The sequence below is a fragment of the Mesoplodon densirostris genome, chromosome X, assembly GCF_025265405.1.
Source record: "Mesoplodon densirostris isolate mMesDen1 chromosome X, mMesDen1 primary haplotype, whole genome shotgun sequence".
Lineage (NCBI taxonomy): Eukaryota > Metazoa > Chordata > Mammalia > Artiodactyla > Ziphiidae > Mesoplodon > Mesoplodon densirostris.
In genome coordinates this window covers 21,365,622-21,380,165 of record NC_082681.1, presented here as the reverse complement: position 1 = coordinate 21,380,165, position 14,544 = coordinate 21,365,622, and the positions used below count along the sequence as shown (strand labels likewise).

General features: G+C 42.1%; 1 protein-coding gene across 2 annotated transcripts in view; it reads right to left on the bottom strand.

The window, feature by feature from the left end:
• The window catches only part of HS6ST2 (heparan sulfate 6-O-sulfotransferase 2), a 290,382-nt gene that overhangs the window by 27,583 nt on the left and 248,255 nt on the right, over positions 1-14,544 (bottom strand). The window contains exon 4 of one of the 2 annotated variants that reach the window (XM_060087189.1): positions 11,622-11,708. The exons of the other annotated variant lie outside the window; for it this stretch is intronic. Coding sequence (XP_059943172.1) covers positions 11,622-11,708 — 87 coding nt within the window. The remainder of the gene's footprint in view (positions 1-11,621; positions 11,709-14,544) is intronic. 2 annotated transcript variants of the gene reach the window in all.

The window sequence follows — 14,544 nt, the reverse complement described above, 5'->3', positions numbered from 1 at the left end:
GGGGGCAGTTTTCAGATTAAATGAGAAAATGCATTCATTTAAAGCACTTAGAATAGGGCCTGGTGCTTCGCTGATGTTACTGAGGTTACTTGGTTATTACTCTTAGAGGTTCATCACCAGCCCATTGGTGACCATCCCAATGAACTTATAGAGCATATATCATTATTTACAATCATGATAAATGTAGTCATTTTTTGCTTCACAGTCACTCTCTAAACTTCAAAATTATGTTCAGCATTTTGTAAAAGTTTCTTCAATTTTCTTATAAAAACTTTTAGCTGGTGTTAGGGTGCAAATTTGTTTTCCTTAAAATAAAATTATTTGACTAATTAAAAAAAAGAATAGCGCCTGGTGTGTAAGAAGCACTCAACAAATATTACTGCCTATTTAAAAATTCCTGACCCTTGTTATAGTTGGCAGTCTTTTACTGCTTTTGTTGGGAATAAATTCTGTAAGTTCTCTACCTGCATGTAAAGTATGTTTTGCTTTTTTTTTTTGGTCAGGTACCTAGAATTATTTGACTCAAATTGAAGAGTAGCCTGCTCTTGGGCTCTATGGAGTAGGGAAAATAACTTAGGATTTAGAGAAAAATGGGCCCTGGTTTCATTCATGGCCCTGCCACTTACTATCTATGTGGCTTGGGGCACAATATGTCATTTCTCTCAGCCTGAGTTTTCTCATCTGTGAGCTGCAGATATAATTCATGCCTCATACGTTTGTTGATAATGGACGAGAATGCTCTTTGCAAACTATAAAATACTATAAAAGTAATGGGTTCTTTTTAGTATTAGGAATTTGGGGCTTAACCAGATTTGCTTCCCTCCCGCCTCACATGTATCCCCCAATTCACTCTGAGACTTGCAGACAGTGATGGCCAAACATGTCTCAGGTCTGCCAAACTGCATAGAACTAGTTGACACAGAATAGTCAATTGACCATTTTGATTAAATTATCCAGCCAATTCAAGCAGTCCATTTTCTCAGTTGTCCCCATCTCCATCCACAATCAACCCCATTCAAGTGACCCAAAACTGTGGCTTGTGATATCATATAAATATATCCTTCAAGCAACGTGATGTTCTTCTTGGACCACCTTCACCACCCAGGGATGCTAGGTACCTGGGAATCAATTTGTGCTTCAAATGCATGTGACATCTTAATCATCCAGTACAAATGCTACTTCAAGCAAGCAATAACAGATCGTGGCCTGAATTTTATAGCATCACCAGCATTTTCTGGGCAAAATTTATAGTTCAATCATCAGTGAGCTGAGTCCTGCCTCATTTTTCTTTTCTGTTTTATCTTTATCAAACAACCATTCTGAAAACCCAAAGCATGTGCTGTAATGAAGCAATGGCCATTGACCAGTAATGTAGTATGTATTTCTGTCCACCCAACTCCTCCATTCTCAGATTGTGTGCACCCAACACACATAGTAAAGAAAGTGTCAAAGCCAGGTGTTGGTGTGGGGTCCCAGGGAAGAGCACCTTTATCTTCAAGTTGAAATGCTAACAGGAAGATGGAATTTCACCACATTCCATGGCCCCTGAAGAACCTTCTACCTACTCAATACTCTTCCCTCCAACTAAGGCCTCCAGCAGCAGGACCAGTCTTCTGATCCTTGTGAATGTAGGTCTAATACAGTCCCTCAAGCATAAAGGGCATCTTCAGAAAGGATGGATGAACTCAGCCTCGTGGGACAAGCCCAGACACGGCTGGAGTGTTGGCCCCATTATCTACTACCTACGTGACCTGGAACAAGTCAATGTCATCTCAGATTCCTTGTCAGTAAAAAGAGCTAATAATAACCTTTACTTTATAGACCTATTGTAATGATTAAACAAGATAATATTATGTAAAGCACTTTGCACAATGCCTGACACATAAAAAGCACTCAATAAATTGTAGTTAATAAAAAGCATTATTATATATTTGCTATATGTGAGGAATGGTTCTAATTTTTAATTGTATTACCTTATTTAAATAAAATAAATCTTTCCTCAAATGTCACCTTTCAGTGAGGTCTTCTCCAACCACTTTATTTAAATTTACTAATTTCCTGTCTGCATCACTCCTTATCCCTCTGCCTTGCCTTTCCCCCCTTATAAGTTATTCCCTTTTAAAATACTATATAGTTTACTTAATTGTTTAATGACAGTATCCCTCCACGAGAATGGGCATAAGGGTAAGGAATTTTGTCTGTTTTTTTCTTTGCTGTGTCTCCAGAGCTTACAATAGTACCTGGTATCTCATAAGCAATCAATAAAAGTTTTGAATGAATGAAGAATTTAATCCTCAAGAAAATCCTATGAAGCAGACACTATTAGTATCCCCTTTTTACAAGTGAAGAAATTGATGCACAGAGAGATAAAGAAACGTACCCAGGGAAGGGTTGGGATTTGAAAGCAATGACTGGGCTCCAGAGTTTGCCATCTTAACCATTATACCACACGGTTTCTTTTAAAGAACTCATGGAGGGAGAGAGGGGGGAGAGGGGTGAGGGGAGAAGGGAGAGAAAAGAGAGGGAGAAAATACGAATGAGAATAAAGGGAAGAGTGTATATGATTCTATTTTTCATTTTGTTTTTTGCTTTTTGTTTTCCTCCTCCTCCCCAGGATAGTATCTACTTTTTCTCTGATGAAATTTCTGTGCAGTACTTTGGGAATCTAGCTTTGACCTTTTGATAAAGGCAGTGGTCATTCATTTGTCCCCAAAATATCATCTTTAGAGGACACTTCCATTGCCCAACTATCACTCCGTTGTTATCATGTGTCTTTTTTACAAAGCTAAACGGGTAGGAATTATTTACACACCAAATAACTCACAGCTATTCAATACCATACTAGAGGTTCTAGCCAGTGCAATAAGGCAAGGAAAAAAGGCATCCATATTGGAAAAGAAGAATTAAACTGTCTTTACTCACAGGTGATGTAATTGTCTATGTAGAAAATCCAATGGAATCTTCAAAAAAGCTCCTGGAACTAATATGTGAGCTTAGCAAGTTTGTAAATATAAGACCGGTACACAAATATCAATTGTACTTCTATATCCTAGAAATCATACTAAGTGAAGTAAGTCAGACAGAGAAGGACAAATATCATATGATATCACTTATATGTGGAATCTAAAAAAAACTACAAATGAACTTATTTACAAAACAGAAACAGACTTACAGACATAGAAAACAAACTTATGGTTACCAAAGGGGAAAGGTGGGGGGGATAAATTGGGAGTTTGGGATTGACATATACACACTACTATACATAAAATAGATAACCAACAAGGACTTACTGTATAGCACAGGGAGCTCTACTCAATATTCTGTAATAACCTAAATGGGAAAAGAATCTGAAAAAGAATAGATACTTATATATGTACAACTGAATCACTTTGCTGTACACCTGAAACTAATACAACATTGTAAATCAATTATAGTCCAATATAAAATAAAAATTTTATAAAAATAATGGAAACGGGGAAAAAACAATTAGAAGTTAAAATAAAAGGATCTATTTGCCATAGCATCCAAAGTATGAAATAATTAGGGATACATCTGAAAAAGTTAGGAAAAGCATGTACACCTAAAGCTACAAAACACTGCTAAGTGAAATTAAAGACCCCAATAAATTGAAAGATACACTGTCTTCATAGCTTTTAAGACTGAGTGTTGTTAAGATGTCAGTTTTTCCCAAATTTGATATATAGATTCAACACAATCCCTGCCAAAATCCCAGCAGGTTTTTTTTCTTTTTCTGGAAATTTACAGGCTGATTCTAAAATGCATATGGAAATTCAAAGGACCTAGAATATCCAAAACAACTTTGAAAAGGAAGAATGAAGTTGGGAGACTCACACCATCTGATTTCAAAACTTATTATAAAGCTAGAGTAATCAAGACAGTGCAGAACTGGCATAGGGATAAAATATTGATCAATTAAGAATCTAAAAAAATATATATATATAATTTATTTTTGATTTTCAACAAAGGTGCTAAGGTAGTTCAATGGAGAAAAGATATTTTCTTTAAGAAATGGTACTGGAACAACTAGATATCCATATGTAAAACAGAACAAAACTTTGCTCTCTACCCTGCACCATATGCAAAACTTAACTCAAATTGGAAAACTGCCCTAAATATAAAACCAAAACTACAAAACATCTAGAAGAAAACATAGGTGAAAACCTTTACAACTTTGGGTTAGGGAAAGATTTCTTAGATATGCTACCAAAAGCGTAATCCAGAAAAGAAAAAAAAATGATAAATTGGATTTCAACAAATTAAAAATTTCTACTCTACATTTAAATGCTTCTACACTCCAGATTTTTAGTCTGTGCTGGATTCATAGTAATTATCTGGATAGCACAATAGTTTTGCCCTGTGTTTCCATACTCTTTTTTAAAAATTAATTAATTAATTAATTAATTTTTGGCTGGGTTGTGTCTTCATTGCTGTGCGTGGGCTTTCTCTAGTTGCGGTGAGCGGGGGCTACTCTTCCTTGAGGTGCGTGGGCTTCTCATTGTGGTGGCTTCTCTTGTTCCAGAGCATGGGCTCTAGGCACACGGGCTTCAGTAGTTGTGGCATGTGGGCTCAGTAGTTGTGGCGCACGGGCTTAGTTGCTCCACGGCATGTGGGATCTTCCCGGACCAGGGATTGAACCTGTGTCCCCTACATTGGCAGGCGGATTCTTAACAACTGCATCACCAGGGAAGTCCCCCATATTCTCTTAGTATTGAAAACCATAGTGGGCCCTGTTTCACTGGTTATTTGTCTGAAAAACAACAGGTTTGGCCTGGAGGCATTAGAAGATGCCATTGATTTAGCCTCTGTAATTCTTTCAGCTCAGAAACAGCTAAGCTGAAAGCTAAAAATATTGGGGTATAAAGGCAAGATGGAGCATGGCTAGATAGTTGGATGGGGGGAGGAGGGAGGAAGGGAAGGAGGAAGGGAGAAAGAGAGTGAGTTCTAGATGGAGAGAGACACGGACTGCAATAGGGAGACAGAGACGGAGAGAGATGTGCTACTCAGAGGAAAACGGAGGAATCCTATTTAACATCCCTCTTAAATTTTTTTTTTTTTGCGGTACGCGGGCCTCTCACTGTTGTGGCCTCTCCCATTGCGGAGCACAGGCTCCGGACATGCAGGCTCAGCGGCCATGGCTCACGGGCCCAGCCACTCCAGGGCATGTGGGATCTTCCCGGACCGGGGCACGAACCCGTGTCCCCTGCATCAGCAGGCGGACTCTCTACCACTGCGCCACCAAGGAAGCCCTAACATCCCTCTTCTTTGCATTCCTAGGCCTTCTCAAGTGAGAGAGGAGTAGAATTCCAGCCAGCACCTGGGAAGTGGACGTAACCCTGACGTCCCCCGGAGCAATGCCAATGAGAGTTCTCAACCATGTATGTCACAGAGGAGAAAGGAATTATTGAGGACCCCTGCTCTAGAGAGCAGCATGTTGAGTCTGTGATTTTGTGCAGCAGGTGAGCAGGGAGAAAAATGACAGCTGCCTTGTAAGGCTCCATTAGCACAACACCCTTCTTGACTAAGCTGGAGAACCAGGATCAGCATGGACAGTCAGATATTTAGGGGGATTTATTATGTTCGTTAGTGTACTCTACATCCTAACCATCACAGAGATGCACATGTACCCCCTAGGAAATATTTCCATAACTGGACTGTTTCTTCCTGGATCTTCCAGTAATTTCTTGTCTCACTCAATCTGTGGGCATTATTTATGTATTGCCAGTAGTGCTGGGGCCTCTGCTTCCCCATTTCTGGAGCTGGCAAAGCAGATAACCAGAGCTCTGATTTGGTCAGGATCATACTGGCAAGGTCACACTGTCCCCAGCTGCAGTATGTTGGCAGCAGAGGCAAGCATAATCACTAGTTGACATTTATTAAGCACTTGCCATGTGCCAGGCACTAGAAGAGGCTTACTTGGATTTTATTTTATCCTCACAATAGCCCAGTGAGGTAGGTACTAAGCTAATCAGTGATAGAGCCAGGATTCACATCCAGGTCTATCTGACTCCAAAGCTGATGTCCTTTCAAATACACACAAGGCTGCATGATTAATTTATTTAAAGAGATCTTTGAACAGCCCCAACTACAGTTGGTTAGCACTAGGTGAAACCTCAAAATATGCCAAGCCTATGTGTTATTTACCCCTTGTTATTAAAAGTCCTTTTCAAATGTCTTATGTTGCTTTCCTGCCTAATTAATGAGTGTACTTTCTGGGGTAGATTTGACTTTTTTGTTGTGACCAAAAGTCTCGCACTATCCTGGCTGGGGAATATTGGAGGGAAAAGGCAATTCAGCTATAAATGTACTGATTCTCGGGCACACTCCACTGCAAGTTGTTCTTAGGAATACATTCTAACATTGGCTTATGTTTTTGTCATTTGCTTTTTTCTACAAAGGAGCAACAGCAGAGAGGGAGGGGGAGGGAGGGGATGGGGAGAGAGAGAGAGAGAGAGAGAATGTGTTTGGGGCTTTCGTTTTTCACAAGCTTTTGTGATATTAGACTTAGTCTAATAGCTTAACTAAGGCACTGTTGACATCATCACCACATCAAACTACAGCGCTTATTTGAAAAGTTCAGTACTTGACCATTTGATTGCAATGCTCATAGAGCATACCACAACTGTGAAGTGAAAATACACACACACACACACACACACACACTCTTTCATACACAGAAGCAAAACTAGGGGTTTTAGTGGTAGTCACAGCCTACTGTCTTAAAAGAAATACGTGGCCCTCAATGAGAGGAAATGACATAATCATGAGATCATAGTACGCAGGACATGGACTCCAGTGATGCACATGTAAACAACTCAATCTGAACATAAAACCGCACCACGCTGAATCCACACAGAACAAGCAAGACTTCACCTCTTCTCTCTAAATTTCCATTTGAATCCTGCCAACCAAAACCAAAGGACTGTTGGTGTGTTTAGTTTACTTATGAAGCTCTGTGCTCCTGACTCTGCTCATCTAGAGACTGCTGAAAAGATAAACAGGCCTGTCCGTTACGAGACAATTTTGGCAAAAACAGCTTGGAGTCAGTCTTCCTGTGGCATCTGCTACCAGGGTCAGCTCTGGGTAGAAGTGTAAAGTGAGCAAGAATTGACTTGACCATCTCATATTCCCCTTCTGTACTCCTTTTTCTCCATTTTAGCATCCCCTCCCCAGCTTAATTCATTTAAGCCAATATTTGTGGAACTGAATTCAACATTTATGGTATTGTTTACCAGGCACTGTGCTTGGCTGCTCTGCCCTGGTCCTGCAATAGTCCTGGCCTTCACCAGTATTTGAAAATTGAACTTGGTCTTTGTCTTTCCATAGCCTGAGCTTATGTGAAAAACACCTCAGGCTGAGAGGATTGATTCATTTCCAGCCTCATCTGCAACTGCCTGCAATCTAATTTTTAAATTGATGCCTCTGAATGTTACACACACACACACACACACACACACACACACACACACACACACCCCTTCAGCCTTGGTTGTCTGGTTTGAAGGAGAACAGCTATAGTGATCTACGAGTTCTCTTTATTGCTTTCTTGATGAAGGGGTGTGTTAAAGGCTCGAGATAGCTCAACAGTAATATTGAGAAAGGGTAACTGTCCAAACACAACCAAAATGATGTTATTTTGGAGAAAAAGTGAAGTGTTTGAAAAGTACATGCTGTTTCCTTTCATCATCACTACCCCTACATTTTTTTTTAAGTGGAATGATTCCAATTTCTCCCCAAGGGCTCCATTTTCACAGAGGCTAACAGAACCCACCCACACAGTTATGGTAACGTACAAAGGGCACAGCACTCAGCTGGACATCCTGAGACCAGGCTCCAAGCCTTGTGTTGTGCAATTGGCCGAAGTGTCTTGCTATCTGGGAGCAGAACTGCAGCATACATTGCCATAGAAAGAGCACCGGACAAGTATTAGAAAACCAGGATGCTAGGCTGACCTCTGCTATGAACTAGACGCGTGACTCTGGGAAAGCGACTGACCCTTCTTGAGTCCTTATGAGGTCAGCAAATGTGTTTGTTGGTCTCATGTGATGTGTGAACATGTTCAGATACAACAAGAAAATCTGTAATGGCTCCTTGTGGCTACCATGTATGCTCAGTCTTGACAGTTTAAGTGTTTGCTGGGAATAACCCAATGGATCAGCAAAAGGATTGACTGTGGCTTGATGTGTCAGACGGAATAACAGGTTCACATTATCGAAGGGAACCAAATTAAATATGGTGGCCTGGTCTGGCTGGTCTCTGATTAACCTCTGCCAAACCTATGCTTCCTGATCTCAGTGGTATGGCTCACTGTTAGCACAGAAGAAACTGCATGTACCTCCCTGAAAGTCACTGCCAGGGTAGTCTGGCTCTGCTGCTCAGACATATCCCATTCCATCTGTTCCTCCCTGAAACAGAGGGCTGGTACCCAGCTTCAGATCCAGGCAATAAAACGGAACAAGCAGAATGACGCAACTTTCACGCTGTAGGTTTCTTAAGCTACTCGGCATGCTACGCTGCACGTCAGTTGGCCCCAAATGGATTGAAGTTGGAAAAAAAAAAAGACAGAATTGGCCATTCAGTTTTAGCTTTGGCCTCATCCACAACTTTAACTTGTTTTTTATCAACATTAAAGGACTCTGCCTGTCTTAGTGACTAATATGCATTTTCCTCTTCTGAGCTGGCCTTGCCTCCTGAGGGGTAAGTGGAGAAAATGAATGGGTTCAAGGGTCACTTCTCAGAAGCCTTCGTTGATATCCCCACATGAGGTCTTCCCCACCAACAGCCCCCCGTGACTGCCGCACTGTAAACACCATGTTGCCATCCTCTGTCCTCTACGAAGACTGTGAGTTCCTGAGGGCACCTACTGTATCTTGCATTTGTCTCTGTGGCCCAGGGTCTAGCACAAGGGCACACAGTGAAAGCTCGATAGATTTTACTGATTACTATTACTATTATTGGTGCTAAAGAAGGGTTTTACCAAAATTGTTCATTGGGAGACCCCATGTAGGCACACAATATCCTCTCCAAGCCTCAATGTCCTCATGTATCAAATGGAAATAATAATAGTGCCTACTTCCTGAGCTTTTGGTGGGTGAGAATTAATGACACGAATTGTATCAAGTGCTCGGGGACAGAGATTGGCCCATAGCACTCACTCAACACATACTAGTTGTTACTATTTTTAGTCATGAGGTATATTTGAGGCAGCTTGACTTGTCTTCAAAAAAAGAGGAGGCCAGTTTCTTTCCAGAGAAGGAAAGAAGACACCTTCTGTCTCCGAGCCTGTATCTGGCCTCAAAATAACAGAGGAATTCTTAAAAACTGCTCCATATCCCCCTGTCATGAGGTCAAATAACATGAGAAAACCCAGCAGGACAGCACCCACCCTGGATGCTGTCCACTGTGAAAGGCACCATGGGGAAAACCCCGGGGAGCAGAAGCCCACCTAGCCCCCTGCCTCCCCACCACACACTCCCAAACCCAGGAAGTAACCACTGTCTCTGAACTATAACAACACACGTGCCTAAATGTTGATAGACACTGTTCTAGAGAGTGTGGGAAAATGCCCCCCGGATAGTCTCACCATATTCATGGAAGGTCAGTACTGCTGCTGTTGACAAAAATATCCTGAGGAGAAAATGTGCAGAAAAGAGTTTAAAAAAAAAAACAAACCCAACAACTTCCCGTCAACTGATGGGAGATAAGAGAAAGGGAACCTGAAACATATCCTTGAAGAGAATACTGGCTATTGGAGAACTTTTTAATCCTGATTAATAATCCCTGAAAAGAAAGAAAAATTGAAAAGAACCAGCACAATCTGTGAGTCACGTACATGGCAGATAAAAGACACCTAGCTCAGAACGTGCGGGAAGGGAGGCCCTCACCATGGCAGAAGTTTGGGAGGTGTCCAAATCCAGCAAGTGGGATATAAGATCATGTTTATCTACTTAAGAATGTATTTATGCAGGCCTCCTACTGTTAACAAGCCGGGTATGGTATCAGCTATGCGTTCTTTATGTCATCTGAACTCCAATTCTACCAACTGCTCCACAGGGACTCTTCATTCACAAGGTAAGAGTCTGAGTTCCCGCAAAGCCAAAAGAAACAAAACAATGCTCCTTTCAAAGTGCAACAGCAATCACAAACATCCTTAATTATACATCAGGGTCTAATAAACGGAGACCGTGCCCTGCAGTTGTCAGCAGGACAGGTGTGTACAAGATACCCAGACCAGGGCCTGCCGTTTCTGCAAGCATGGATTTCAAAGCGATTCTCCAAGGCCATGTCTGTTAACCGCGGGCGCATGCTGACGGTGAATTGGGACTAATTTGGAAACATTCAGCTGCTTGGGAATGTGTGTATCAATTCCCTTCTTTCATAATTTATTCAGCATTTTGATTGTGGTGCTCAGCAATAAATAAATGAAACGAGTTCTAACTGCTCTGAGATTTCGTCTTCCGTCTTCACCACTGCTTTTGATATTCTCCAAGATAGCCCACATTCAACTTTATATGCAAACCTGAAATGGTATTCAGGAGGAGAAGGGAGAAAAAAAAGGGAGCCAATAGCTCTTTCACTTTGGGAGTTGAAAATAAGATCATATTCAAAGTGCAGCATTTATGGTCCAATGCTGAATACATAAAATATATGACCGTTACAAATTCACCTTTCATGGCAAAGCCATGCTCTTGTAGTGATATATCTTATTGCTAGATTAGAGCTTTTAGCATGATGAAGGCAGCTTTCATCTTCTCCTAGATGCAGGCTGGGTTCTCCTTTGGGGCTGTATTTCTGCCCGTCACAATGTCCCACAGCCCTGAGACAGAGAGGGCTTACAAGAGGACCCGAGTCATTCACCAAAGAGCTGCAGCCACTTCAAAGGGGGAGCGCCTAATTGGAGGTATGTCATCTGCATGGGATCACACTGTTTCAGACTGCCATTCTCTGTTGAATCCAAAGGGAGAGGTCAGCCAATGTTGCTTTCTGGAATCAGCCCAAAGAGGTAAATCTAACATCACAAATATTCAGCCAATACAAGTTTTTGGCAATAGCAAAAAGACAGTTTTGGGTAGGTCGTGGTACAGGTTAGTTGCTAGGAAAAGAGTACACATATCATGTACATCAGTGACATGGTTACAATGCAAATGTAATTAAACCAGGATAGTTATGGAATGGCTTTCCAGATTCTTCTAAATCCACCCCAAATCTTAGTGTATGGATCAAAGACAGATTTTCATGGATTTTGCAAATCATAAAATGATTGATCAGTGCCGCTGCTTCTTCTTTCTTCAACTTTTGAGACTCAATAGTCCAAATCTTGCATTGCTATAAGTCCTTGCCCATCAAAATCAGCCCTAAAAGCTATCTTTCCAAAGTCATCTCTTGACTTCCCCCTCCCTCTCCTCCCCCTTTCTTATTTCTTCATGCACCCAGTATTCCTGACACATGCCTTACTCATTTAAATTCCCCAGTGACTAGCCCAAAGCGAAGTACACAGAAGGCATTCCGCAAATCTTTGAATGAATATGAATGAATGACAAAATGAGGACAGTACATGGCTTTGTGACAGCTATGTTGGATGCACAGGGGCACTTTTCACTTACTTCCCATTCTTAGATGTGTTCCGGGCCTTTGTGGATGACGGAGAGTTGGCGCCTGGATTAGTGTTTGGAGAACCCCATCTATCCTTACTATACCCACAGAAAGAATAGAAAAATATATACAACAATGACCACAGAGACAAAAAGAAATTAGTTATTTCATTTAAAGACTTTCAAGGTGCCTCTCTTTCAATATCTTAATCTCTCTCTTCCCCCCCGCCCCCCCGGGTGTGTGTGTGTGTGTGTGTGTGTGTGTGTGTGCACGTGCGTGTGTCTCTCTGTCTCTCTCGCCTGTCGAAATAAAGCGTGATCGGGCTTCCCTGGTGGCGCAGTGGTTGAGAGTCCGCCTGCCGATGCAGGGGACACGGGTTCATGCCCTGGTGTGGGAGGATCCCACATGCCGCGGAGCGGCTGGGCCCGTGAGCCAGGGCCCTGAGCCTGCGCGTTTGGAGCCTGTGCTCCATAATGGGAGAGGCCACAGCAGTGAGAGGCCCGTGTATCGCAAAAAAAAAAAAAAAAAAAGAAATAAAGCGTGATCTTATCCAGTGCTGCCCTTCAAAGGTACAGAGAGTGGGAACCATTGGTCAAGTTCAAAGAAAGCTATTTTTTGGCATTCAAAGCTTGAGCTGGTGGATGCCATTAATGACAGCGCCACAGCCCAGGCCCCAAGACAGGCTCTGGCCAAAACAATAATGTATAAAAATAACTAGTCTTTAACATAAAATCCTTTATTTCCTGTCTCTGGGTTCTCTGTACTTCAAGTTCAGTTCTGAAGCTGCTGACTTGTTGTGAAGTATGTGGATGCCAAATGACTTCTAAAAGTCTTTGGGAGATACTATCAGATGAATTAATAATTTTCACTCATAATGTTAACATGGGAAGGCCGTGAATTCAGATATTCTTTCAGGAGAAGCACCACCTGCTTCATGAGTAATTGAATTTAAATCTCCACCTTCAATAACTCCACAGCCTATGTCAAACCTTGGAAACAATTACGAAATAAATCACTAGGAAGGTCTGCTTAATCTCTTCAGGTTAATAAACGCAGACAAATTAATCACTTGAAGGTAAACAAAAAGGAATAATTGATTGGAGGCTTCTTGATTACTTTATTCTATTTTCTTTATCAAACTATTTTTACCATTATCTTCGATTCAGCTGCTCTGCCTTGAAATTATTACTTTACTTCATCTCCAGATTTCCATGGAAACCAAATCAAAGCCCTTTTCCCCACTTGATGATGTGTGGAATTATTTATCCTGATTTCATCAGAAAGAATTTTTTTTGTTACTAAGATCTACGTCAACATAACCCTTTATAAAAAGTGAAGGTAAAAAAGAAAAATGCATATCTTGGCTTTCAATGAGTATAATAGAGCCTTCCAAAGGCACAGAATATTGTCTCAGAGAATGTCAAAGAGCTTTCCAGATATTTATGAATCTTTTAAGTACCTCAGAAATAGGTGCCTGCAAGTAGCTGTATTTAGATGTGGGGTGAGGTAGGGTGAGAGGGTGGGTCACAAAAGATATTCTGCCTCACATCCATCAGCTTTAAGTGGCTACGTGGATGTGTCTGGAACAAGAGATAATTATGGGTTCCTGGCGATTGCCAAGGCAATACAGATGTGTGTGAGCACAGGGCTAATCAGACAGATAGCGAAAGTTCCAGCAGGTAGGATTCAGTGTCCAGGAGAGCTCCAAAGCAGTCCTTTGAAGTGGGAGTCACCAAGGTGAGCTCCAATCCTGCTGAGGTGGGTGGCTCTGGAGAGAGTAGGCGCACAGTCTGTCCCCCAGGAGGTGTCAGAAGCCCGCCGAGACAAAGTGCTGAAGAACTCATGCAGCACTGCCCCTGCCCATCCATGCTGACTTCCTGGCAAAGAACTCCTTAACCATCCCTGGGACCATAGCAGCTACCATCCACATTCAGAAACCCCCTCAGAAAGGAAGTGATAACTTGACAAAAGACTGGAACTCAGAAGAATTCAAAAGTGTCTCTTCCAGAAGGCTGCTGCAGTCTCATGCAGAGGATGAAATACGCTGTGTGTTGCAAAATTCAAGCGGGTCTCAATTCCCTCACTTCCACACTCAGCTCACTGGCCACTGAGCCTTCCTCCTCCCACCCCCTCACTCAAACTGGAGGCAGTGGGAAACTTTGCTGGAAGCCTTCTGAAACAAGGGATCTTTTGATCTTGCAGGCTGCTAGGTTCAGAGTAGTAGGTGGTCATTCAACACCCTGTCTCCCAAGTCACTAAGTTCAGGCATCCACGTTCTTTTGAATAAAAGACACCCATTCCCACTGCTGTATTCCCAAGTCTGTGCCTTTCGAGCCAAGGGTCCTTTAAAATCTGCATGACAAGTGACCCTCTTTAAGCTCAATGCAGGTCACCGCAGGACATCAGGGAAAGCTGTCAGCTGGCTGTGGCAGCCTTATTAACAGCTGCTTTGGAGGTGGGAGGAGGTGGTGGTCCTGGAGCAGTCTTCCTTTAAGTGATCGAAATAAGGACCCCCTCTGACCAAGTGCCAAATCCTTTAAGGGCAGATCTGAGTGGAATAAACACAAAACTTGCTCAGAGAAAAATCACAGACGGAAGGTACGGCACCAAGACTGGAGGTGAAAGTAATCAAATAACTCAAAATGTTTGTTCCGTGCCAATAGCAGATCCAGACAGTGGCAACAGGTATCTGAAAGTGGGGGAGTGGCCAGCAGAATGGTGGCAGGCTTGGATCCTAGGAGTTTAATTCTGTAGATGTACTAAGGAACTGTTGTATAGAAAGGCTGGCCTAACACTGAGGGAAAAGTGTTCCCCTCAAAGTTCCAGGCTGAGTACGTAAATCTGGACAAGATGCTGTGATTCTGAAACTTTGAGAAAGAGAGACCCCAAGTTTTCCAGAAGTGCTCCACGAGAGAGAAAGAGAAAATCCTGCAA